This window comes from Scyliorhinus torazame, chromosome 11 (genome assembly GCF_047496885.1).
Source record: "Scyliorhinus torazame isolate Kashiwa2021f chromosome 11, sScyTor2.1, whole genome shotgun sequence".
Classification (NCBI taxonomy): domain Eukaryota; kingdom Metazoa; phylum Chordata; class Chondrichthyes; order Carcharhiniformes; family Scyliorhinidae; genus Scyliorhinus; species Scyliorhinus torazame.
The window spans coordinates 239,888,507-239,914,949 of record NC_092717.1 but is presented as its reverse complement, the minus strand read 5'-3'; the positions used below and the strand labels follow the sequence as shown (position 1 = coordinate 239,914,949).

Sequence of the window (26,443 nt, the reverse complement as noted above, 5' to 3'; positions counted from 1 at the left end):
ACTGCTGCCGGAGATTCTGTTTGGCTTCACTTTGTAGCCCGTTATGTTGTTTAAGCCTTGCCACAACCGACGAGAGTCCGTGACGTCAGTCTGTGACTCTAGCTGGGTCTGATACAGTCTCTTGGCATTCCTGATGACTTTGCGGAGGTCATACCTGGATTTCTTGTAAAGGTCAGGGTCACTGATTTGAACGCCTCAGACCTGGCCTTCAGTAGGGAGTCAATCTCCCGATTAAGCCATGGTTTCCTGTTGGGGAACGTGCAGTACATGCTACTTTCTTTGGCACGCAGTCTTCTACACATTTGCTGATAAAGTCTGTGACGGTGGTGGCATACTCGTTTAGGTTGATCGCTGAGTTCTTAAGTATGGGCCAGTCCACTGACTCCAAGCAATCACGTTGCTCTTCTGTTGCCTCGGACCAGCACTGCACATCATCCCACTTGGGCGTTTACACATTTACCAGCACCCCTCTAATACCCCACTCACCATCATGATTCTGCCCCGTTCTGGGTCCCGCACTCTGCAACCATGGGCAGCACGGTAGCACAGTGGTTAGCACTGTGGCTTCACAGCGCCAGGGTCCCAGGTTTGATTCCTGGCTTGAGTCACTGTCTGTGCGGAGTCTGCACGTTCTCCCAGTGTCAGCGTGGGTTTCCTCCGGGTGCTCCGGTTTCCTCCCACAAGTCCCCAAAGATGTGCTGTTAGGTAATTTGGACATTTTGAATTCTCCCTCAGTGTACCTTAACGGGCGCCGGAATGTGGCGACCAGGGGCTTTTCACAGTAACTTAATTGCAATTTAAGCCTACTTGTGACAATAAAGGTTATCTCCCTGGGCCTGTAAACCCTGTTTTCCTGCTCAACAAAATGGCCACCCCCCTGGACTTTGAATCAAACCCCAAGTAAAATACTTGCTCCACCCATCCCTGCCTAAGCCTCATTTGTTCTTTCACCCAGAGATACGTCTCCTGCAAGAAAATCACGTCCGTGCTCAAACTCTTCAGGTGTGCAAACATCTCTTTGACCAGCCCATTTAGTCCGCGGACATTCCATGTCATGATTCTCACTGGATGCTTACGCCTCCACCCCCCTCTACTCTCAGCTATCATCACCCTTAGCCTCTGCTGCTGCCCCCCGTCCCGTCCGCACTCTGAACCGGGCCCACCTGAGATGGGCAGCCCACACTGCCAATGGCCAAACTCACCCACCATACCTGCCATGCCGCCTTCCCACACACACACACACCACTGGGCTACAGTCAGTACCAAAAATACAAATAGGACCAGAAAAAAAATCCCCCAACAAAAATTACAACAAACACATAAAAATGCCCCAAAAAAAAGTGGGGCTGGGGGGAGCAATCGCACCCCCTTACAACTTCTCCTCCCCACGGCAAACAATAACAAAATCCAACCTTCGAGGACAAAGCTCCTCCACCCAGAGTCACCTTTCAGCTCTCCCTGCAGCTGATATTCCTCGATAAAGTCAACGCCTCCTCTGGCATCCCAAAATAATATTCCTGGTCCTCAAAAGGTTACCCAAAGATTGGCCAGCATCCTGAATCGGATCTTTCCGTAGCCTTGTTGAAACCTGTAGGTCTCCTGGCCAGCTCCGTTCGAGATTTCTGAAATATCCTGATTCGGTTTCCCTCCCATTCACAGCCCCGTCCTGCCCTCGTCTACTCAGCATCTTGTCTTTGTCCTGGAACTTGTGCATCTGCACAATCACTGCCCCGTTCTCGGCTTCTGCGTCAGGGACCTAGGGGCCCAGTCCACCTCTGGGGCCTTGTCCAACACCTTCTCATCCACCAACCTGGCCAACATACTAGCGACATAGCTCATCAGACGAGCTCCCTCTACTTGCTCCGGCAGACCGCCAATCCGCAGATTTTGCCGCCTGGACCTGTTTTCCTGGTCCTCCATCCTCGACCACAGCGACTTGCACAGAATCCCAAGGATCGCCATCTCCGCCTGCAGTGACATAATACAGTCACTCTGGTTGGACGCCGCCTTCTCCGCCTCCTGGCTTGTTGTCCCCTGCATCTCGAGGCAGTTTTCCACCCCTTCCAGGGTCCCACGTAGAGATGTCACTGCCCGCCCCCGCATTCGCCATTGACCAGTATTTCTGTATTTCCTTCCTTGGCTGCCGAAACTCCCCTTTAATGAAGCCCATCAATTGCTCCACCTACAGCTTTCCTATTGAAGACAGCCTAACCCTAACCCTCCACCATTTTTATAGTTGGCACTGCACCACGAGCCTCCTCCAACTCTTTCACCAGACTTTCCGCTGTCTTCAGCCGGATAGTAACATGCCCATCCAGGGGACGACTTCTTCCCCTTCACTCTCTGCTCCATTTTTCCAATCTACCCTAAACGGAGGTAAAATTGTGGGCAGCATGGTAGCACAGTGGTTAGAACTGTTGCTTCACAGCGCCAGGGTCCCAGGTTCGATTCCTGGCTTGTGTCACTGTCTGTGTGGAGTCTGTACGTTCTCCACGTGTCTGCGTGAGTTTCCTCCGGGTGCTCCGGTTTCCTCCCACAAGTCCCGAAAGACATGCTGTTAGGTGAATTGGACACTCTGAATTCACACTCGGTGTACCCGAACAGGCGCCGGAATGTGGCGACTAGGGGATTTTCACAGTAACTTCATTGCGGTGTTAATGTAAGCCTACTTTTGACAAAGATAAAGATTATTATTAAAAAAGGCCAGAACCAACACCTTTAAGCAGGGGCCGCCCTGTGTGCGCAATGGCCGCCACGCAAGTCTCACTTAAATTAGGAGTGTTGCATGTGAACACCATTTAAAATATTCCATCTCCAATTCAAATAGCCTTCATCTTTGATTTAAAAAGCCATCAAAATGCAAACTATTTAACAGAAAACACTCAGCCCTTACTCATCTTTGAACCACCACCTCCAGCCTTTAAGTTATACATCTGAAAGGTTCTTACCTACGCCACAGGTCATCGTCTTCTCCACCCCATCCCCAGAAAGCATTGGGAAATCCATTGATTTTCCTGAACTGCTCCACTGTTAGACCACTGACTCCACCGAAGAACTCATTGTATGGTAGACTAGCAAATGAGAGGGGGGGAAAGAAATGAGGTTAGCATCCAAGGACTGCATGGTATGAAATTTTAAGCCAAAAGACGCTAAAAGAAAATAGAAATCGAAAACTCACCCCATAAGTTTGTCAGTGCATTAAGAAAGATATTTAATAAGTTAACCAGAACATAAAATATACAGGGCAAAGAAACAGCAACTTGTTAAAAAGAAATAAAACATAGTAGCTGCGCTCAACTTGAAACAGAAAACATTAAGACAGTTATTCCATTCACTTAACAAAATGTAGCAACAGAAAAGGATTCTAAAATATCATTTATGTTACCTGAAGATGAAAGCATTTACCAAGTTACTGATGAATCAATGTACTTGATTCATTTATGGGGATATTATGGAGAAAGGAATAGAAGGATAGACTGCCAGATGAAGATGAAGGAGGCTCAAGTGGACAATAAACATTGGCATAGACCAATTGGATCGAATGGTCTGCTTTTTGCTGTTAATTCTATGTAATTCCATGCATTTGCTCTGAACAGCAGCAAGCTATTCTGGAGTATAAATAATCTTAGGTAACAGAGAAATATTTCAATAGGTTATGGAAATAAGGGTGAACAAAAGCTAAAATCCATATAATCTATAGAATCTATAACATATAGAATCACTAGTGCAGAAGGAGGCCATTCGGCCCATTAAGTCTGTAAGGCGGACCAAAAGAGCCACCCCCCCCCACCCCACACTTAGACCCACTACCAACCCCGTAACCCCACCTAACCTGCACATCTTTGGGCACGAAGGGAAATTTAGCATGGTCAATCCACCTGACCTGCATATCTTTGGACTGTGGGAGGAAACCCACGCAGACACAGGGAGAATGTGCAAGCTCCACACAGATTAGCCGCTAATATTTTCAAGAACTAAATAAAAATAGAATTTAACAATTGCAACAAAATTTACTTTGCAATTCCAATGCTTGCATTTTGTGGGTGACCGAGTCTCCTTGCGCCCCACCCACCAAAAAATAATTTCAGATTTTGCACTTTAGAGGAGGATGTCCAAATTGCAGAGGTACAAAATGGGTGGCGCAGATACTTACAGGTACATGTACTTATCCAGCTTTGATGCAAAATGCCGTGGCATCTGCCCACATCCATAGTAGTTACGATCACTTTCTGGGATGTGATCAACATCATGGAAAACAAGACAGTCCCAATCCAGATCTTTCATAGCCTCCATGAAACCAACATTAAATAGCATTGCACGATTGAAAGGATAGTTACCAGCCTGCCGAGACAAAAGAAGGAAAAAGGTCTGAAAGACTTGCATTTATATAGCACTGTTCACAACCATAGGATGTCCCAAAGTGCTTTACTTCTATAATGTAGGAAGTCTGGCAACGAATTTACACACAGCAAGTTCCCACAAACAGCGATGTGCTAATGATAATCTGTTGTTAGGTAATCTTGGTTTAGGGATAAATATTGGCTCAGGATACTGGGGGTAACTCCCCCTACTCTTCAAAATAGAGCCTTGGGTTATTTTACATTCACTGCAGTCTCGGGTTAAGGGGCAGGCCATTTAAGACCGAGATGAGGAGGAAATCTCTCGCTCAGAGGGTGGTGTATCTTTAAAATTCTGCACCCCAGAGGGCTGTGGAAGCTCAATCATTGGGCATGTTCAAGGCTGGATAATTACATCAAGGGATGTGAGGATAATGGGGAGAAATAGCAGAGGTATATGGTCAATGATACAAAATAAGAGCAGTGGACCATTCAACCTTTTGAGTCTGCTCCGCCATTCAATACCACGGCAGATCCTCAAGCTCATCGTCTAACTCAATGCCATAATCCCCCGCTCTCCCATAAGACCATAAGACATAGGAGCAGAATTAGGCCACTTGGCCCATTGACTCTGCTCCACTATTCAATCATGGCTGATATTTTTCTCATCCCCATTCTCCTGCCTTCTCCCCATATCCTTTAACATTGAGTCTAGAAATTTATTTCCTTCTTAAATATATTCGGTGATTTGGTCTCCACATCCTTCTGTGGCAGAGAAATCCACAGGTTCACCACCTTCAGAGTGAAGAAGGTTCTCCTCATCTCAGTCCTAAGTAGCCAACCCTACATCCTGAAACTGTGACCCCTTGTTCTAAACCCCCCAGGCCAGTGGAACCAACATCTCGGCATGCGATCTGTCCAGTCTTGTCAGAATTTTATACATTTCAAAGAGATGCCCCTCATTCTTCTAGATTCCAGGCCAAGTCAACCCGATCTCTCCTCAAACAACAATCCTGTCATCCCAGGAATCAGTCATGATCTGTTTGAATGGCAGAGCAGGCTAAACAAGCTGAATGATCGTACCCCTGCTCCTACTTCCTATGTTCACCTGAGGGCAGATAAGGCCTTGTTTAACGCACCATCTGAAAGACGGTGCCTCTGACAGTGTAGCACGGCCTCCATACTGCACTGAAGTGTCAGCCTAGATTTTTGTGCAAATGAAGAGGGAAAACTTTATTACAGGTAGGAGAGCTCCACTCAAACTGTTTGAGTCATGCAGCTATGACATACAAATATAATGTATAATGGTTTAAAACTTTGTATCTGAATTGCTTCATGGCAATGAGTAAATAGGTACGGAAACGTGCCAGAAAGAAGGACAACCAAGAAGAGAAACTGGATCCCATGCAACAAGCTGAAGTTATACAGTGCCCGTCATGCAGGAAAACATTCCAAAATGACCCACTGGTGCCACACACCAACAAATGAATTCAGAATTGTGACTAAAGCTTGGTCAAAAATAATGGTGGAAACAAGAGCTAGCATAGCTGTTACGATCTCAGTTGGTGTCCTAACTCCACGGGGAGAATGGAACCCTGGCTCAAAAGACCGTAACTTTTACTCTTTTTCATAAAACGTGGAGGAGTCACAGGACTGCTAATTAGTTTTAACAAGCAAAATACATTTATCAAACATGGAACAGTATTATACAATACTCCTTTACTCGCCCCCCCCCCCCCCCACCCCTCTACTCGCTCTTCCCACCCCCCTTACTTTAACAGATACAGAGATTTTAAGATTAACACAAAGTACATTATACAATAGTCCGACTAACACACAAAGTCCCTTTTTAAGGGCACAAGATGACTGGGGGAAGTGTTCGGAAAATAAAGGTAGGTGTAAGGGACTTATATTTGAATTGATAAACATTAGAAATAAGATAACTTTTTGAGTGGGTTTAATTTAATGTGTCTGTGCCTAGAAGGGTCAAACCTATAGTTAGATCCATGCTGGGCAAAGGTGTTTGTATGGGTGGGGATTGGTTAAGTTCCAACCGTGTTCCTATTGATCTCAGAGAGCGGTGTGGCATAAAAAATGAATAGTAGTAGGCAAGGGGCATTGCTCAACCACAGGAGGCCACCTTCACTGGTTCCTAGTTTTAAATGGAAGCCAGAGAGTTAGAGAAACCAAGATCTCGAGGAGGAAACATCTCTCAACTCTGCCAGAAGAAAGATTGGACAGGATAGGAGCTGCAAAGAGGCAGGCTTCTTAAAGTACAAGTCACAGTCCAGATAACCAGGAAATTTGAACAGTGTCCAAGAAGTGTGTTTGAGGGGCAGCACGGTGGCGCCGCGGTTAGCATTGCTGCCCAATGGATCCAGGTTCGATACTGTCCATGTGGAGTTTGCATATTCTCCCAGTGTCTGCGTGGATCTCACCCCCACAATCCAAAGATGTGCAGGGTAGGTGGAAAGGCCACGATAAATTGCCTGCTAATTGGAAAAAATAATTGGGTATTCTAAATTTTTTTAAGGAAAAATAAACAACCATAAACAAAAAGTCTGGAGTTAAGTAAACTAGACCAAGTTATTTTTCAGTAGAATTCAAGGAAGAGTAAATAAAAAATTCTCAGTTAAACAAACAAACAATCTCAGTAATTAAGGGCACGATCCAATGGCCATGCTGCACCCGAAGAGCTGCTCGCAGCAACACAACATGACCGATAAAAGCCGGGAGACCCCGCTCCTGGAATCTACCCGGGTCACAAGACCTCACGAGATCCAACGCAATCTCACGAGATGTTGCAATGTAAATCCTGCCCGTTGTGGGTGTGATCTTTTTTTTTATATAAAGCAAATCTGCATATTAAGTCTCACTTTAATATGCAAATTCCTGAGATTTCCAAGGTGTTGGGATCTCTCCCCCTCGCCTCAGATACCTTGAGCGAGAGCATTCAGCACGGGTCCCCTCAAACAGGGACCAAGCAGAACGGCACCCATGTGGGTTTCCCTGGGGATCGGAGGACCCCAGGTGCATAACTTTGGACAGAGTGGGATCCTGGCACTGATGGTGCCACCTGTGCACCCTGGCATTGCCAGCGCAACCTGGGTGACACTACCAAGTTGATGAGGTGGCACTGCCAAGCTGGCATTTTTTGTGCACTGGTGATCGTGCCAGGGGTGTCCTGAACAGGTGTTGGGGAGGATGGGGACCCGGGTTTCAGGGCAGAGTGCGCATTTGACCGCAGATCCGACCAAGGACCAACTCAACAGACTGATCAAGACCTTGGATCCAGACCTTCGGAGCACCCTGTGTGTTCTCATCCCATGTACTCCCCGCGTTGGCGATCTCTACTGCCTCCCGAAAATACACAAGGCCAACACACCAGGCCGTCCTATTGTATCAGGCAATGGGACCCTGTGTGAGAACCTCTCTGGCTACATTGAGGGCATCTTGAAACCCATCGTACAAGGAACGCCCAACTTCTGTCGCGATACGACGGACTTCTTACAGAAACTCATGGACCAGTTGAACCAGGAACATTCTTCGTCCACAATGGACGTCTCAGCACTCCACACCAGCATCCCCCATGATGACGGCATTGCTGCAACAGCCTCAGTACTCAACACCGACAACTGCCAATCTCCAGATGCAATTCTGCAACTCATCCGCTTCATTCGGGATCATAACGTCTTCACCTTCGACAACAAGTTCTTCATCCAGACACATGGAAGAGCCATGGAGACCAAATTCGCACCTCAATATGCCAACATTTTCATGCACAAGTTTGAACAAAACCGCCTCACCGCACAGGCCTTCAACCAACGTTATACACCAGATACATCAATGACATTTTTTTCCCTTTGGAGCCATGAAGAAGAATCACTGAAAGAACTACACGATGACATCAATAAGTTCCATCCCACCATCAGACTCACCATGGACTACTCTCCAAAATCGGTTGCATTCTTGGACACACTCATCTCCATCAAGGACAGTCCCCTCAGCACTTTGCTTTACCGCAAGCCCACGGATAACCTCACGATTCCCACTTCTCCAGCTTCCACCCTAAACACATTAAAGAAGCCATCCCCTATGGACCAGCCCTCCGTATGCGCAGGAACTGCTCAGACGAGGAGGATCGTAACAGACATCTACAGACGCTGAAAGATGCCTCGTACGAACGGGATATGGCACTCGACACAGCGATCGATAGTTCCAACGCGCCACAGCAAAAAACTGCACCAACCTACTCAGAAGACAAATACGGGACACAACCGACAGAGTACTCTTTGTCGTCCAGTACTTCGCCGGAGCGGAGAAACTACAGCATCTTTTTCACAGGCTTCAACAAGTCATCGATGAATACGAACATCTTGCCAAGGTCATCCCCACTCCTTGCCTTCAAACAACTGCGCAACCTCAAACAAGCCATTGTTTGCAACAAACTACCCAGCCTTCAGAAAAGCGACCACGACACCACACAACCCTGCCATGGCAATCTCTGCAAGACGTGCCAGATCATCGACATGGGTACCAACCATTACACGTGAGAACACCACCCACTAGGTACGCAGTACATACTTGTGCGACTCGTTGTCTACCTCATACACTGTTGCCTACCTCATACACTGCAAGAAAGGATGTCCCGAAGCGTGGTACATTGGCGAGACCATGCGACAACGGATAAACGGACATCACACGACAATCACCAGACAGGAATGTTCCCTTCCAGTTGGGGAACACTTCAGCAGTCAAGGGCATTCAGCCTCTGATCTTCGGGTAAGCGTTCTCCAAGGCGGCCTTCAGGAAGCGCGGCAACGCAGAATCGCTGAGCAGAAACCTATAGCCAAGTTCCGCACACGTGTACGGCCTCAACCGGGACCTTAGATTCTTGTGGCATTATATTCACCCCCCACATCTGGCCAGGGCTTGCGAAATCCTACCAACTGTCCTGGCTTGAGACAATTCACACCTCTTTAACCTGGCTCTCTGGCTCTGTAAAGACTTAATTATCTGCAAAGGCTCGCATTCAAAGTATCATATTGCATCTTTGACTTTATCTATACAAGCGTTTCTAGAACCTACCTCTTCATTCACCTGAGGAAGGAGCAGTGCTCCGAAAGCTAGTGATTTGAAACAAACCCGTTAAACTTTAACCTGGTGTTGTAAGACTTCTTATTACAATCTTTACATCTGTGTATTTGTTAAGAAAGGAGGGGAGGAGGGGGGAGAAAGAGAGGTAAAGGAGTATTGTGTTGGAATCCAAATTTTTTCATGCTTTTTCCTTGTTGTTAAAACTAATTAGCGGTCCTGTGACTCTGTTCCGCCACGTTTTATAAAAGAAAGTGACGGTCTTTTGAGCCATAGCCCTCTCTAAGCACAATAGTATCATAATTGGAATTGAAACCACCCCCACACATATAAACACCTTTGTCCAGCATGAATCTAACTAGAAGTTTTACCCTTCCAGACACAGAAACATTGAATTAAACCCACTTAAAACCATACTTTATTTCTAATATTTACCAATACAAATTCCTTAAAACTTAAAAATTCCTTATATTCATGATACAACACGGAGAAAGAAATTTTCCCGCATTGCTCTACTGCTTGCCCCCATCAGTCAACGACAGTTCCAACACGCCACAGCAAAAAACCACATCAACCTCTTCAGAAGACAAACACGGGACATAACCGACAGAGTACCCTTTGTCGTCCAGTACTTCCCCGGAGCGGAGAAACTACAACATCGTCTTTGCAGGATTCAACACGTCATCGGTGAAGACGAACATCTTGCCAAGGTTATCCCACACCCCCACTACTCGTCTTCAAACAACCGCGCAACCTCAAACAAGCCCTTATTTGCAGCAAACTATCCAGCTTTCAGAACAGCGACCATGACACCACACAACTCTGCCATGGCAATCTCTGCAAGACATGCCAGATCATCGACATGGGTACCACCATTATATGTGATAACACCACCCACCAGGCATGCGGTACATACACATGCGACTCGGCCAACATTGTCTACCTCATACGCTGCAGCAAAGGATGTCCCGAGGCATGGTACTTAGGAGAGACCATGCAGATGCTGCAACAACGGATGAATGGACATCGCGTGACAATTGCCAGGCAGGAATGTTCCCTTCCAGTCAGGGAGCACTTCAGCAGTCAAGGGCATTCAGCCTCTGATAATCGGGTAAGTGTTCTCCAAGGCGAGAATCGCCGAGCAGAAACTTATAGCCAAGTTCCGCACACATGAGCACAGCCTCAACTGGGACCTTGGATTCATGTTTCATTACATTCACCCCCCACCATCTGGCCTGGGCTTGTGAAATCCTACAAACTGCCCTGGCTTGAGACAATTCACATCTCTTTAACCTGCTCCATCTGGTATTGCATCTTTGACTTTGTCTATATATATGTTTCTGGAACCTACCTCTTCATTATCCTGAGGAAGGAGCAGTGCTCTGAAAGCTAGTGATTCAAAACAAACCTGTTGGACTTTAACATGGCGTTGTAAGACTTCTTATTACAACGAAAAATAGGAATGCGGATTAGATAGCAAATCGGGGAGGGAAAATTGAGGGAGGAGGTGGTGAGTATCGAGAGGTGAGTTTCAACAGCAGGGTTGGAAAAAGTGGGATTGAGGGTAGGTTGAAGGAAGTTTTGAGATACTCGGGGTGACGGAACAGTGACAGTTGCGCAGTTAGTCTCAGTATTTGAAACATATGCTTCTTTTATTTGGGAGGTGTTCAGAGGAAGTGTCTTGTTAAAAGCGTGGGATTGTCCTCATCTGCGAGAGGATCTTTGAAAAGAAACAAAAAGTTGGCTCCATACAGAGAGATGTTTCGTTGTTCAATGAGATAAAGCCGGATATGGTGACATGCAACAATTTATTATATAATTTTTTCAAAAATGTAGAGTACCCAATTATTTTTTTCCAATTAAGTAGCAATTTAACATGGTAACTCGCTTACCCTGCACATCTTTTTGGGTTGTGGGGGTGAGACCTACGCAGACACGGGGAGAATGTGCAAACTGCACACAAATTTATTGTATCATGAGATGTGGGTGTCACAACTCTGATGTTGATAGTGGGGGAGTTCAGCAATGGTAGTGCCATTGAATGTCATGGGGAAATGATTAGGTCCTTTTGGTGGAGATGGCCACTGTCTGGCACTTGTATAGCTCAAATGTTACTTGCCACTTATCAGCATAAACCTTAATGATGCATAAGGGCATGGGCTGCTTCAGAATCTGAATCATGAATAGTGCTGAAAATTGTGCAATCATCAATGAATATCTCCACATGACCTCATGATGGAGAGAAAGTTAAGTAGAAGCAACGGGAGATTGTTGGGCCGAAGATACTACCCTGAGGCACGCCTGCAGTGATGCCCTGGGACTGAGATGATTGACTTTCAACAACCGCAACCATCTTCCTTTGTGCTAAACCAGTAGAGAGTTTGCTCCCCCATCACCACCACCCCGATTCCCATTGACTCCTATTTGGCTAGGGTTCCTTGATGCTACTTTGATGCCAAGGACAGTCACTCTCATCTCACGGGCTCAGCTCTTTTGTCCATGTTTGAACTAATGCTGTAGTGAGGTCAGGAGTCGAGTGGCCTTGGCAGAACCCAAACCGAGGTTCAGTGAACAGGTTCCTCAGTAAGTGTCATCCAATAGCATTGTCAATGATGCCTTCCATCACTTTACTGTTCGGGTGGTAATTGGCCTGCTTGAATTTGTCCTATTTTTGTGGATAGGACATACCTGGGCAATTTTCCACATTGCCAGGTAAATGTCAATGTTGTAGCTGTACTGAAACTGCTTGACTGAGGGCGCAGCTAGTTCCAGAGTACCAATCTTCATTACTATTGCTGGAAGGTTATCAGGGCCCATAGCCTTTAATATGCGTTATTATTGTCACAAGTAAGCTTACATTAACACTGCAATGAAGTTACTGCGAAAATACCCTAGTCGCCACATTCCGGCGCCTGTTCGGGTACACTGAGGGAGAATTCAGAATGTCCAATTCACCTAACAAGCACGTCTTCCGGGACTTGTGGTAGGAAACTGGAAAACTGGAGGGCTGGTTTAGCACAGTGGCCTAAAACAGTTGGCTTGTAATGCAGAACAAGCCCAGCAGCGCGAGTTCAATTCCCGTTCCAGCCTCCCCGAACAGGCGCCGGAATGTGGCGACTAGAGGCTTTTCACAGTAACTTCATTGAAGCCTATTTGTGACAAGCGATTATTATAGGGGCTGGTTTAGCACAGTGGGCTAAATACCTGGTTTGTAAAGCAGACCAAGGCCAGCAGTGTGGGTTCAATTCCTGTACCAGCCTCTCCGAACAGGCGCCGGAATGTGGCAACTAGGGGCTTTTCACAGTAACTTCATTTGAAGCCTACTTGTGACAATAAGCGATTTTCATTTCATTTCATTCAGAGGAAACCCACGCACAGTGGGAACATGCAGACTCCGCCCAGACAGTGACCCAAGTCGGGAATCGAACCTGGGATCCTGGCGCTGTGAAGCAACAGTGCTAACCACTGTGCTGCCATGCCACCCCCAGTCCTGTGCCTTCAGCCATTTCTTGATAAAATGGGGAGAGAATCAAATTGGCTAAAGACTGGCATCCATAATGATGGGGAACTCAGGGGGAGGCTGAGATGGATCATCCATTCAGTGCTTCCGACTGAAGATTTAGGTCGGACCAGGTAAAGCTGGCAGATTTCCTTCCCTAAGGAACATTAGTGAAACAGATTTTTTTTAATGACAATCAATGATAATTTCAAGGTCACCACTACTGAGTCAAATTTCCAGATTTATTAACTGAATTCAAATTCCATCAACTGCTGTGGTGGGATTTGAACCCATGTTCCCAAAACATTTGTCTGGAACTCTGATTTACTAGTCTAGTGACAGTATCACTACCCCATCACTTCCCCCTCACAAGATTGTACATAAGCTGAGTGAATGTATAGAAGAATCCAGAGGACCTCAGATATGATGATGCAAAAGCGGGAACTCTTATCAGAGAGCAGAAAGGCTATGGCCTCTAACAACATCCTTCAGTAATACTGAAGGCTGGTGCTCCAGAAATAGCTGTGTCCCTGGCCAAGCTGTTCCAGAACAGCTACAACACTGGCATCTACCAAATAATGTGGAAAGTTGCCCAGGTGTATCCATTATTTATTTGCATATTAATAACAATAATCTTTAGTGTCACAAGTAGGCCTACATTCACACTGCAATGAAGTTACTGTGAAAATCCCCTAGTCGTCATATTCCAGCGCCTGTTCGGGTACACTGAAGGAGAATTCCGAATGTCCAATTCACCTAACAAGCACGTCTTTCAGGACTTGTGGGAGGATATTGGGTAACACCATCTCATGATGATATCGGTACTATTCAAGTAATCCAGACTTCAGGAAAAGCTGTTGTCATTATTTCCCAGACTTGCAAACAATTCCATGATGGTACCGCAATCAGCTGATGCACTCAGAGGTCTTAAAGTATTCCAAGAACAATCCAGTTAGCTCCACGTTTTCTTAATGTTCAAGGGCGCAATATAACACTACCACCTCTACTATGTCTTCATTCAGGAATTTATTCATTCACAGGATGTGGACACGCCTCTGGCAAGGTCATGATTTAACACCCATCCCAGTTGCCCTTGAGGTGGCGGTAGGTAGTGAGCCACTTTCTTGAAGCACTGCAGCAGCAGTTATTGATGCAATCCAGAGATGAGTAATGCTAATCCGGTAGTTCTATAGTCACCAATAATGATACTAACTTTTTAACCAGAATTATTTAATTAATTGAATTTAAATTTCCCAGCTGCTGTGCTGGGCTTTGAGCTCCTATCTCCTGATAGCTCAGGCCTCTGGTTACTAATCTGTAACATACTCACTTTGCTTGCTTACCCATATTTAGTTGTTGTAAATGGTCCAACTTCACACTCATTGAGTTGGATTTATAATCAAGTGGCAGCCGTGGTAAGGAGGGTTGGGGTTATATCGGATGACACATCCATCTGGAGGCCAATTGAGGCCCATAAGTGACCCCAGCTTCTCCCACCCATTTCATCCCCCCCCCCCCCCCCCCTTGCGAGGGTCTGCCAACCTGGCCCCCGTGAGACACCCAGACTTAGATCAAGTCCCTAATCACCTGCAGCCTGCCTTCTTGCAAGCCTCATTTTCACACCAGCTGCGGTTATAATAATAAAATAATAATCTTTATTGTCACAAATAGGCTTACATTAACACTGCAATGAAGTTACTGTGAAAATCCCCTAGTCGTCACATTCCAGTGCCTGTTCGGGTACACTGAGGGAGAATTCAGAATGTCCAATTCACCTAAAAAGCACGTCTTTTGGGACTTGTGGGAGGAAACCGGAGCACCCGGACGAAACCCACGCAGACACGGGGAGAACGTGCAGACTCCGCACAGACAGTGACCCAAGCCGGGAATCGAACCTGGGACCCTGGCGTTTGAAGCAACAGTGCTAACCACTGTGCTATCATGCCACCCACACGTTATCGTTCTCAGTGGAGCTGCCGGTGTCTAATTGGCCAGCATTTCTCAGAGGAGAGACTTCCTGTTTCTGAGAGGCACAAATTTTGCTTCAGGTCAATTAACAGCCAATTGGTAATCTGGAACAGGGTGGGTCAGGGGTGAAAACCCTGGCACCCGATTAAATCCAGCCCATTGTGTCACTCAAATAGAAAAATGCAAACCTTCCATAAAAAGCTACCTGGGATCCAGTTGGTTTCTACTACCTTTGTTACAGAACACAAAAACAGAAAATACTGGACAGCCTCAGCAGGTCTGACAGCCTCTGTGGATAGAGAAGGGAGCTAAGGTCCGCGCCTGGATGATTCTTTGTCAAACCTTCATTATAGATGTTTTTACCTGCTCAATAACATAGAATCCGAACTGCACACGTTGCCGTTGAAGCATTGGAATCAAGTGCCGAAATAAAATTGGGAGGTGCTCATGTCGGTTGCGGAATGGAATAAGAATTGCCACCTGTAAAATATAAATCTTATCAACTTTAATCTGAATTATGAATAGTTTTCAGAAATGCAACGGCCATAGGATCAACCGGAGATGATTTATTGCAACTCTATTTAGGAGCGTTATACTGCATAATTTTCATTTAATTACTTCAAACAATCTGTCATGGCTCAGCAGTGAGAAGCTGAACATAGTTTAAGAAAGTCAATGTTTAATCCATGATACCAAGAAATTTCTCCTCACTTTGCTTAGGTTTGTAATCACAGCTACAATGCTCTACACGAAAACAGGATAAAAGGAGCTCTCACTAGCTTTTGTAGCAACGAATTGATGGGGAGCAATAGGCAAGTAATTTTCTCGGAAAAGATTACAATAGTCCGAAGTAAAGTAAAGATCTGTTGTTTTAATTCACAAGCTCACCTTCCAGCGGGGTTTACAGTCCTTTGGCTTCCAGTGGCCTCCATACTGGATTTCTGAATCTTGTGAAAATATACGCTGGATTTCTTCCATGCCGATTTCACTCATGTTAACATCAATAAACCCCTCTGGGTAAAATAAAAACATGGCATATGAGAATCTTTTACCTTTATAAAAAATATATATTTATTGAACTTTTAACATTTTATATCAAATATTTACAAAACAAAATCCAAACCAACATATGCATCAAAAATTACAAACAACAGTAACCCTCTCCAGTAAAGAGGGCGGTGAAGGTACCAGGAGTGTCGGGAATGTTTGCCGAACAAAATCCTATATTTGGAAGTACCTGAACGTATCAGAACCTACAAGTCATGCTTTCTCCTTCAACTCCTCCAAGCTGCCAAACCGCCCCTGCAAAAACAAATCCCTCATCCTCTCCAACCCTTTACCAGTCCACCCACCAAATGCAACATCCAATTTCACCAGCTCAAACAAACGATTCCTACAGATAGGGGCCCATCTTGACCCTGCCCCCAGCTTAAAATGCTGGAGTTGCTGCCATATTTTCAGTGGCAACAACCACAAACTTGGAAGAATATTTCTTTGGAGCAAATGACAATGCCGTCGCCAGCACCACCAAGTAAGACACCAACTCCACCCGCACGCACCCAAATAACTTCCTGGTCCCCACACCACCCCAACATTGTGTCTGCATTGGCCACCCAGTAAATAAAACATCAAATTCGGCAGCACCAGCTTCCTCCCCCTCTTCTCCCCCCCCCCCCCCACCTATCCCTCTATAGGACCCCCCTCCGAATCAGGGGAGTTCTCCCTGCCCATATAAAACCCACTATGAGCCGCTCCATCCATTTGAAGGCTGCCCAACCTCCGTAGATCCGCCCTGACCCTGCTTGCCAGCCGGTGTAATTCAATTTGTGAAGCTGCGCCCAGTCCCACATCACCTGGAATCCCAGACACCGGAAATTAGTCCCAGCCAAACTGATGGGCAACTCCCCAACCCAGCTCCTCCCCGAGAAGGGCTAACCACAAAATAATCGCTCTTCCCAAAATTTAACTTGTACCTCGAGAAGGAACCGAACCTCTTCAATGTACCCTGCTGTCCCCCATAACTGGATAGCCTGTTTTCCACCCCTCAGAATTCCTCTCCATTCTACCCCACCCCTCAGAATTCCTCTCCACTTGGCTGAGTCCCACAGAGCAATAGCCAACAGCTCGATTGCCAATGCAAACAGGGGAGGAGACATAGGACACCTCTGCCTTGTTCCCCTATGCATACAAACCACGTGTTAGTATGCACACTGGCAGGTGGAGCTTCGTACAACAGCCGCACCCATGCCACAAAACCATGACACAAACTCAGGACCCAGCCCAAACTTCTCCAGAACCACAAAAAGATAGCTCAACTCAACCCTATCGAAACATAACTTTTTCTGCATCCAGTGATAACGTTAACTCCGGTTCCGGTCCCACCGAGTAGACAGCCGTCTCACTTTGGACGACAGTGACCTCTGGTGACAGGGACGTGCTAAGTAGTCGCACATCAGGTTGCTCTCCTCAAGAACACAGCAAGATAGGCACTTTTGGCCGAATGTAGCCTGAAGATTCGGACTCATTCAGCTCCTGAACTAAAAAGGCAAAGAAGAAGAGTAGCAAATAGGAGCTCGAGACGCTGCAGGGAAGTCAGAAACGATGGATAAGGGCAAGAGCTGCGAGCGAGCCACTATGCTAGCGGGGAAAGTTAGCACTAGAAAGCATGAGAGAGAAGGTGGCCGCGGCGTATCATCCTGCGGAGACTTGGGGGGGGGGGGGGGGGGGGGGGAGAAATAGGAAGGGGCCAGGGGAGAGTAGAAAGGGAGATAGAGGGGGAAATCAGGACCACGCCTAGGGGGGCACGACGACGACATAATGAGAAGGAAGGGAAGGGCTCTAGACTGCCTTCAGCAGGTCAGGTTCGGGATGATGGAACAAGTTGGCACCGTAAGCAGCCACTTTGGAGGGGCCCTAAATAAAGGGAAACCCCAGAGTTCAGGATACATTCACAGGGTAAGTATGTTTGATCCCGCAGGGAGGGGGCTCAGGCTCAGAAATACCCCAGCATGATTATCACCTGGAACGTTAGAGGACTTGAACGGTCCGGTGAAAAGATCCAGAGTCTTCACCCACCTGAAATGTATGAAAGCCGATATAGTCTTCCTCCAAGAGATGCACCTGAGGGAGAAGGATCAACTGCGGGTAAGGAAGGACTGGTAGGGACAGACCTACCATTCCTGCTCCGGGACGAGGGCTAGCTATTCTGATAAGCAAGAGGACGGTGTTCACGGTGACAAAGACGGTCACAGACCAAGAGGGATGGTGCGTCATGGTCAGCGGTGTTCTAGACGGGGCACCAATAGTCCTGGTAAACGCGTACGCTCCCAACTGGGGCAACATGGAATTTGTAAAAAAGACCGTGGCGGAAATACCCTACATAGATACGTACTGACTGCTCCTCGTTCTTCGCACCAGTACACAAGGTCTACATCTACATCAGCTTCTTTGTAGTGGGGAAATTGATTCTTCCAGAAATAGTCAGGATGGAATACTCCACGATCGTAACCTCCGATCACGCACCACATTACATGGATGGGAGGTTGGAGACGGGCCATGCCCAACGCCCCCTATGGAGGTTGGGACACAACCCTCTCGGCTGAGCAGGTCATCTGTCAGAAAACATCATAGGCCATAGGAGTACGTCACTAACAACCGGTACAGGGAGGTCTCACCTTCCACGTTCTGGGAGGCACTGAAGGCGGTGATTAGGGGAGAAATTATAGCTTACAAGGCACATAGAGATAGGAAAGAGGGCAGCTAGGCAACAGCTGAACGATTCCATCCTGGAGTCGACAGAAGATACTCAAACCGTAGAGTTTCTGGCGGAGAGGAAAAGGCTACAAATGGACTTTAACCTGCTATCCACCAGGAAGGCAGTGCGCCATGTTCTTGTCGGATGGCCTGATTTATATTACAAGAACACTTGTAGCTAAAGTCACAAACGATTTATTGACATTAACTGTGGGTAAACTATATACAAAACAACAGATGAATAACAGCATGATCATGCACAACAACCTCTTTCCAGCTTCCTCCAGCCAGACTGAGGCATCACCTGACTCTAACATTCACTGATATACTAATGAGACTCCTATTGATCAGTCAATGAATTACAACACAACCATGATATCACAAAACGGGGGACTTCTTGGAACACGGAGAGAAGGCTCGCCGCCAGCTGGCTCACCAGATGAAAAAAACAGGCAGCCACGAGTAAAATAGCTCAGGTGAAGGATAGCAGGGGCAGGCTAGTAGCCAAACCAACAAAGATCAATGAAGCGTTCGAGGCCTTCTACTGGGGATTCAGGGACGAAACAGTTCACTGACGGACTAGATATGCCAGTACGACAGATGGGGGGAGCTGGAAGCACCAATAGATCTGGGAGAGGTCATGGAGAGCATCAACTCCATGCAGAAGGGGAACGCGCCGGGACTAGATGGGTTTCCCGCAAGACATTTACAAAACAATTTGCCCCAGCTCTCACCCGCACCTGCAGCAAATGTTCGCAGACTCGCGAGCGAGAAGCACCCTGCCTCTAACATTAACGCAGGCCACCATTTCACTGATACCCAAAAAAGACAAGGACCCAATGGAATGGAGACCCATTCCGCTGCTCGATGTGGACGCGGAAATACTCGCCAATGTCCTGGCCAAAGACTGGAGATCTGCGTACCAAAGGTGGTTGCAGAGGACCAGACAGGCTTTAAGGGTACACAGCTAACTGTGAACATCATATGGCTGCTGACCCCATCCGGGGAGAGAGCACCAGAGGTGATCATCACCCTGGATGCAGAAAAGGCCTTTGACAGAGTTGAGTTGAAGTACTTCACTGAGGTACTAGAGCGGTTCAGGCTAGGGACAGGGTTCACCCCCTGGGCGAAACTCTGTACAACGCCCCCAAGCCGAGCGTTCGGACCAACACCACCAGCTCTGAATACTTCCAGCTGCACAGAGGCACCAGGCAGGAATGCCTGCTACAAGTGGAAACATCCTCTCCACGTCCATTCTATCCAGGCCTTGCAGTATCCTGTAAGTTTCAATAAGATCCCCCCCTCATTCTTCTAAACTTCAACGAGTACAGACCCAGAGACCCCAACCTCATATGACAAGCTGTTCATTCCAGGGATAATTCTTGTGAACCTCCTCTGGACCCTTTCCAAGGCCAACACACCTTTACTTAGATATGGGTCCCAGAACTGCTCACAGTACGCCAAATGGGGTGTGACCAGAGCCTTATATAGCCTCAGAAGTATATCCCTGGTCTTGTATTCTAGCCCTTTTGACATGAATGCTAACATTGCATTTGCCTTCCTAACTGCAGACTGAACCTGCACGTTAACCTTAACAGACTTGTGAACGAAGATTCCCAAGTCCATTTGTGCTTTTGATTGCCTAAGCATTTCCCCATTTAGAAAATAGTCCTCCTTCCAAATGCATAACCTCACACTTTTCCACAGTGTATTTCATCTACCACTTCATTGCCCACTATCCTAGCCTGTCCAAATCCTTCTGCAGCCCCCTTGCTTCCTCAATGTTACCTGTCCCTCTACGGATCTTTGTATCATCTGCAAACTTAGCAACAGTGCCTTCAGTTTCTTCTTCCAGATCATTAATGTATATTGTGAAAAGTTGTGGTCCCAGCATCGACCCGAGGTACACCACTAGTCATGGGCTGCCATCCTGATAAAAAAAACCTTTATCCCCACTCTCTTAATGCCATGGGCTCTTAACTTATTTAACAATCTCTTATGCAGCACCTTGTCAAAGGCCGTCTGGAAATCTAAATAAATCACGTCCACTGGTTCTCCTTTGTCTAACTTACTTCTCCTTTGCCTAACTTCCTTGTTACCTCCTCAAAGAACTCCAACAGATTTGTCAGACATGACCTCTCTTTGACAAAGCCGTGCTCCTCATGCACTTCCAAGTATTCCACGATCTAATCTTTCATAATGGACTCTAAAACCTTACCAATGACCGAAGTCAAGCTAACTGGCCTATAATTTCTCGTCTTCTGCCTCCTTCCCTTCTTAAACAGTGGTGTTACATTAGCCACTTTCCAGTCCTCTGGGACCCTTCCTGCCTCCAGTGATTCCTGAAAGATCACCACCAATGCCTTCAGAACCCTGGGATGTAGTCCATCCGGTCCAGGTGACTTATCCACCTTCAGACCTTTCAGTTTCCCCAGAACCTTCTCCTTAGTGATGGCCACTGCACTCACCTCTGCCCCCTGATTCTCCTGGAGCTCTGGCATCTGGTGTCACAGTGTCTTCCACCGTGAAGGCTCATGCAAAGTAACTATTCAGTTCGTCTGCCCAGTTTCATATTATTACTTCTCCAGCCACGTTTTCCAGTGGTCCAATGTCTATTTTTGCCTCTCTTACCTTTTACATATTGAGAAAAACTCTTCCCATGTTCTTTTATATTACTAGAAAGTTTGCACTCATATTTCATCTTCTCTCCCTTCATTGCTTTTTTAGTTGTCCTCTGCTCACTTTTAGAAGATTCCCAATCCTCTGGCTTCTCATTAATCCTCGCCACTGTGTGTGCTTTTTCTTTTGTGTTGTCCGTGACTCCCCTCGTCAACCATGGATGCCTTGTCCTCCCCTTAGCATGTTTCCTCCTCCTTGGGATGAATTTCTGCTGTGCCTCCCGAATAACCCCAAAAAAACTCCTGCCATTGCTGTTCCATTGTCTTCCCTGCTAGTCTCCTTTTCCAATCAACTCTGGCCAGCTCCTCCCTCATGTCTTTGTAGTTACCCTTATTTAATTGTAATAACCGTTACATCTGATTCCAGCTTCTCCCTCTCAAACTGCAGGGTAAATTCTATCATATTGTGGTCACTGTTCCCCAAGGGTTCCTTCCCCTTAAGATCCCAAATCAAGTCTGCCTCATTACACATCACCAAATTCAGAATTGCCTGTTCCCTAGTGGGCTCCACCACAAGCTGCTCCAAAAAAAAATCTCTTAAACATTCAACAAATTCCTTTTCTTGGGATCCACTACCAACCTGATTTTTCCAGTCCACCTGCATATTGATGTCCCCATGATTATTGTGATATTGCCTTTTTTACATGTTTTCTCTATCTCCTGATTTATTTCCTGCCCCACATCCTGACTACTGCTAGGGAGCCTGCACATAACTCCCATCAGGGTCTTTTAACCGTTGCAATTCCTCAACTCTACCCACAGAGATTCTGTGCCTTCTGATCCTATATCGCTCCTTGCTATCGATTTAACTTCATTCCTTACTAACAATGCAACCCCGCCCCCTTTGCCCATCTGCCTGTCCTTTTGATAGCACACATATCCTTGTATATTTAGATCCCAGCCCTGATCCCCTTGCAGCCACGTCTCTGTGATGCCCACAACATCGTACCGTCCATGTGGAGTTTGCACATTCTCCCAATGTCTGCTTGGGTCTCACCCCCACAGCCCAAGGATGTGCAGGGTAGGTGGATTGGCCACACTAAATTGCCCCTTAATTGGAAAAAAAAGAATTGGATACTCAAAAATTTATTTTTTTAAAAGACAATATCTCCTTATATCGTGGAGTGTCTTTTTTTTTTTAATGAATGTTCCTGTGAAGCATCTGGAGATGTTTTAATACACTGAAGGCACTACATGAGTACAAAACTGTTGGGATTGGTTTGAAGTGTTGGGAGAGTCTGAATTGTAGCAGTATATTCTGTTAGCTCAATCTACTTCAATTCTATGTATGACTATTTCTACAGTGCAAAAATGAATAAGTGTAGAGCAACGAATACAGATGCATCTAAAGTATCCCTAAAGATCAATGGGCTGCTCACACATTCACTAAAAGAGAACTTGTCAGAGAGTAGTAAAGGAGATAGTTGGGGAACTGGAATAAAAGCATTTATATGCATTCTCCCTTTTATCACAGACAGAATTGGAATGGCAAGTTTTACTACATGTTTACATATATTACTTACTCATAGAAGGTAGTTTTTCTGGACAAGGGAGGCCAGGAGAATATGTGAAGTCTTCAGGAAGATACGTTCCACCCTGACCAAGGTATTCACTTGAATTATACCCTTCAAGATAATCTAGAGGGGAAAGTGATAATGTGGCATGATCAATTAATGCAACACAACCTTCACACAACTGATCAAAGCACGGCACATCCATTCAGCATTTTGTTCGCTATTATACGCGTGATGGAAAGATAACAAATTTAATTTAGTTTGACAAATAAAAACAAGCACTTGCTGATCTGCACACTAAATGTTTTATTCCCTTAATAGGGAATAAATAGGCCTCGTATTTAATTAGCTGTTGAGGCACTGTTCTTCGCTTATGTTAATGCATTTAATATCTTTATAGCCAAAAAGTGATGATTCTCCCTTGCACGTTTATTTGCTTTTGGTAGCACGTCAGGGCCTAGGAAGCAAAAGGAATGATAGATATTTCATAAATTTAATCCTGAAAACTGCTGAGAACATAGAAAGATTAAAACATTTATACTAGAAGGGAGAAATTGTAATTTGAAGTACTTTTTCCATCTGATCTATTTTGGGACTGGCTTGTCTAACCCCTTCATTAAATTGGTTCACTGGAGTGTTTCCACTAGAATCAGCAAGTTGCAGGGTTATGTCCCAATCTAGGACACAAGCATATAATCTAGCCTGATGCTTTGGTTCTGCTGCATTGTCGGGGAGTCCTTTTGTTGTGATATTAAACTGAAGCCCTTTCTGGCCGTTCAAATGGCTGTAAAAGATTCCATGACACTATTCAAGGAAGAAATGGGTAGCTGTACATGATTGTTCCATTAATACCGTGAAGTACTTTTGTCATGTCACTATGAGCCTTTCATTTAATTTTAGAGACACTCTTAAAACGCCTTCATCCATCAGCAGGGATTTAAATAAATTATCTCTCAGTTCTGGAGAAGTCATAAGGACTCAAAACATTAACTCTGTCTCTCTCTCCATTGATGCTGCGTTTATCCAGCATTTTTGCAGTGCTCATTATTTTTTCCCCAACCGTATGTCAGGATGAACCTTGCGGACTCAAACATGACATTGAGGTGCTATTGCGGAAAAGAACTGTGCATAGCCAATGTTCAAGAAACTGTCTGCTATGCATAGCTCCACATCTAATAATTCGCTGAGAGGATATATTCGATAGCTCGGGCATTTCCCAAGAAATCGTGACTATTCACAGCCCACAATATGCATTATCGGTAGAAAGCACGGAATTAGAGACTCACAGTCGAACAGGAAGACAGAAAATATTGTGAAGCAGGGAAAACAGTGACTGAAGAAAACTAACAACAATGGTCAACATTTACATTTTGCCTAGACTGACTATCCCAAGTTGCTTAATGGAACTGGAATATGTGTTAAGTTATTTATTTAGCTTACAGAGAGATAGTGACAGGTTAAGCGAGTGGGCAGAAAATTGGCAATGGAATTAAATGTGGGGAAAATGTGAGATTGCTCATTTTGGAAGAAAGAATGAGAAGGCGGATTATTATTTAAATGGACAGAAAGCTGCAGCACAAAGGGGCTTGGGGATCCTTGTTCAAGAAACCCAGAAAGCTAGCCTACTGGTGCAGAAGGTACGAGGGAACACAAATGGAATGCTGGCTTTTCTTTTAAAGGGGCTGGAGTATTAAAATAATGTGTTGCTGCAAATGTGCAAAGTACTTGTGAGGCCACATTTAGAATACAGTGCATAGTTTTGGCCCCCTTATTCAAGGAAAGATATATTACCATTGAAGACGGTACAGAGAAGGTTTATGAGGATGATCCCAGGAATGAAGGGACTGCCATATTCGGAAAGATTAAACAGGATGGGTCTGTACCTCTCCAGGGGTGGCATGTAGGAGGAAGTCCCAAGTTGGGTGCCTCCTATTCGAGGTTTGGTTTTTAGGAACTTAATGCCCGGTCCCTGGGGATTTTTCTTCCTTTTTTTAGAAAATATTTTATTGAAGCATATGTAATTTTCACAGTTTACAGTTTAACACTTTAACACTCCCAAGGGCAGCACGATAGCATAGTGGTTAGCATAGTTGCTTCACAGCTCCAGGGTCCCAGGTTCGATTCCCAGCTGGGTCACTGTCTGTGCGGAGTCTGCACATCCTCCCCGTGTGTGCGTGGGTTTCCTCCGGCTGCTCCGGTTCACTCCCACACTCCAAAGATGTGCAGGTTAGGTGGATTGGCTATGCTAAATTGCCCTTAGTGTCCAAAAAATGTTAAGTGGGGTTACTGGGTTATGGGGATAGGGTAGAAACGTGGGCTTCAGTAGGGTGCTCTTTGTAAGGGCCCGTGCAGACTCGATGGGCTGAATAGCCTCCTTCTGCACTGTAAATTCGATGACTCCTTAAGCAATCGCGTGGGTTGACCCACGCAAAAGACCTAAAAACAATGTCCTCTACTATCCCCGCCCTATTTCCTAATTACCCATGTACTAAGTTCCCTGTCCTTGTCTTGCACTACCATGCCTCCCATTTTCCTCCCCTGCCCCCCCTTTTCCCCTCCATCCCTGACTGCTGACGTTCAATTTTCCTTGAAGAAGTTGATGAACGGCTGCCACCTCTGGGCGAACCCCTGAATTGATCCTCTCAAGGCGAACTGAATCTTTTCCAGCCTGAGAAACCCTGCCATGTCGCTGACCAACAGTCCTGACTTTGGGGGGTTCCGAGTCGACATCCCAGCAAAATCCGTCTCCGGGCCATCAGGGAGGAGAATGCCAGAACAGCGGCCTCCCTCCCCACCTTGGCTCCCGGATCTTCTGGTACCCCAAATATTGCCAATCCTGGACTCGGAGTCACCCTCCCTTCCTGGGGATTTTGCAGGAAGGGGGGGGGGGGGATGTCCAAAAATCAGAAGAAAGCTGCCGTGAAGAAAAAAGCGAGTGAAGGTTCACCGTCGAGCGAAAGAGGCAGCCTGGCAGCTGAAAAGATGGCGGACGCTGGGTGGGGCACACTGTTCACGACAGAAACGATGACCGAGGTAATGGCCGTGGAATTTGAAAAGCAGTTTGCTAAGAACATGGAGGTGAAGAGGGCAGAGATGATGGCGGAAATGATGGTAGTGGTGATGGTGGTGAAGGCGGCAATGTCGAAAACATCGGCCGAGGTGCGGCAGCAGTGTGAGAAACTGAAGGGGGTGGAGGAGGCCTAGTTGCAACACAGCGATGAGCTCACCTTAATGGGTGAGGAGCTGCAGAGGGTGGTGGGGACCAATAAAGGTCTGAGAGTGAACGTGGAAGACCTGGAACACAGATGTAGACGGCAAAATCTGAGAATCGTGGGCCTGCCCAAAGGGGTGGAGGGCCCGAGGCCGATGGAGTACTTTGCCAGATGTTGGCGGAGCTGTTGGGGGAGGGGAGGGGTGAGGGAAGATCCCTCCTGGTACAAACTGGATCGGGCTCATCGGTCGTTGAGGCCTAAACCGAAGACGAATGAGCCGCCAAGAGCTCATTCAAATTGTTTGTTTTCACAGATACTCTGAGTTGGGCGAAGCATAACCGGGAGGTGCAGTGGGCTGGAGCTGGTGTACGCATATACCAGGACTTAA

The 26,443-nt window shown here is 46.3% G+C and overlaps 1 protein-coding gene across 2 annotated transcripts in view; it reads right to left on the bottom strand.

Moving 5' to 3' along the window:
- The window catches only part of b4galt6 (UDP-Gal:betaGlcNAc beta 1,4- galactosyltransferase, polypeptide 6), a 144,480-nt gene that overhangs the window by 47,837 nt on the left and 70,200 nt on the right, over window positions 1-26,443 (bottom strand). For both annotated transcript variants that reach the window (XM_072468485.1, XM_072468484.1), the window contains exons 3-7: window positions 22,853-22,966; window positions 15,787-15,911; window positions 15,262-15,378; window positions 4,154-4,341; window positions 2,949-3,071 (exon numbers count right to left, since the gene is read on the bottom strand). In XM_072468485.1, the coding sequence (XP_072324586.1) occupies window positions 2,949-3,071; window positions 4,154-4,341; window positions 15,262-15,378; window positions 15,787-15,911; window positions 22,853-22,966 (667 nt within the window). The remainder of the gene's footprint in view (window positions 1-2,948; window positions 3,072-4,153; window positions 4,342-15,261; window positions 15,379-15,786; window positions 15,912-22,852; window positions 22,967-26,443) is intronic.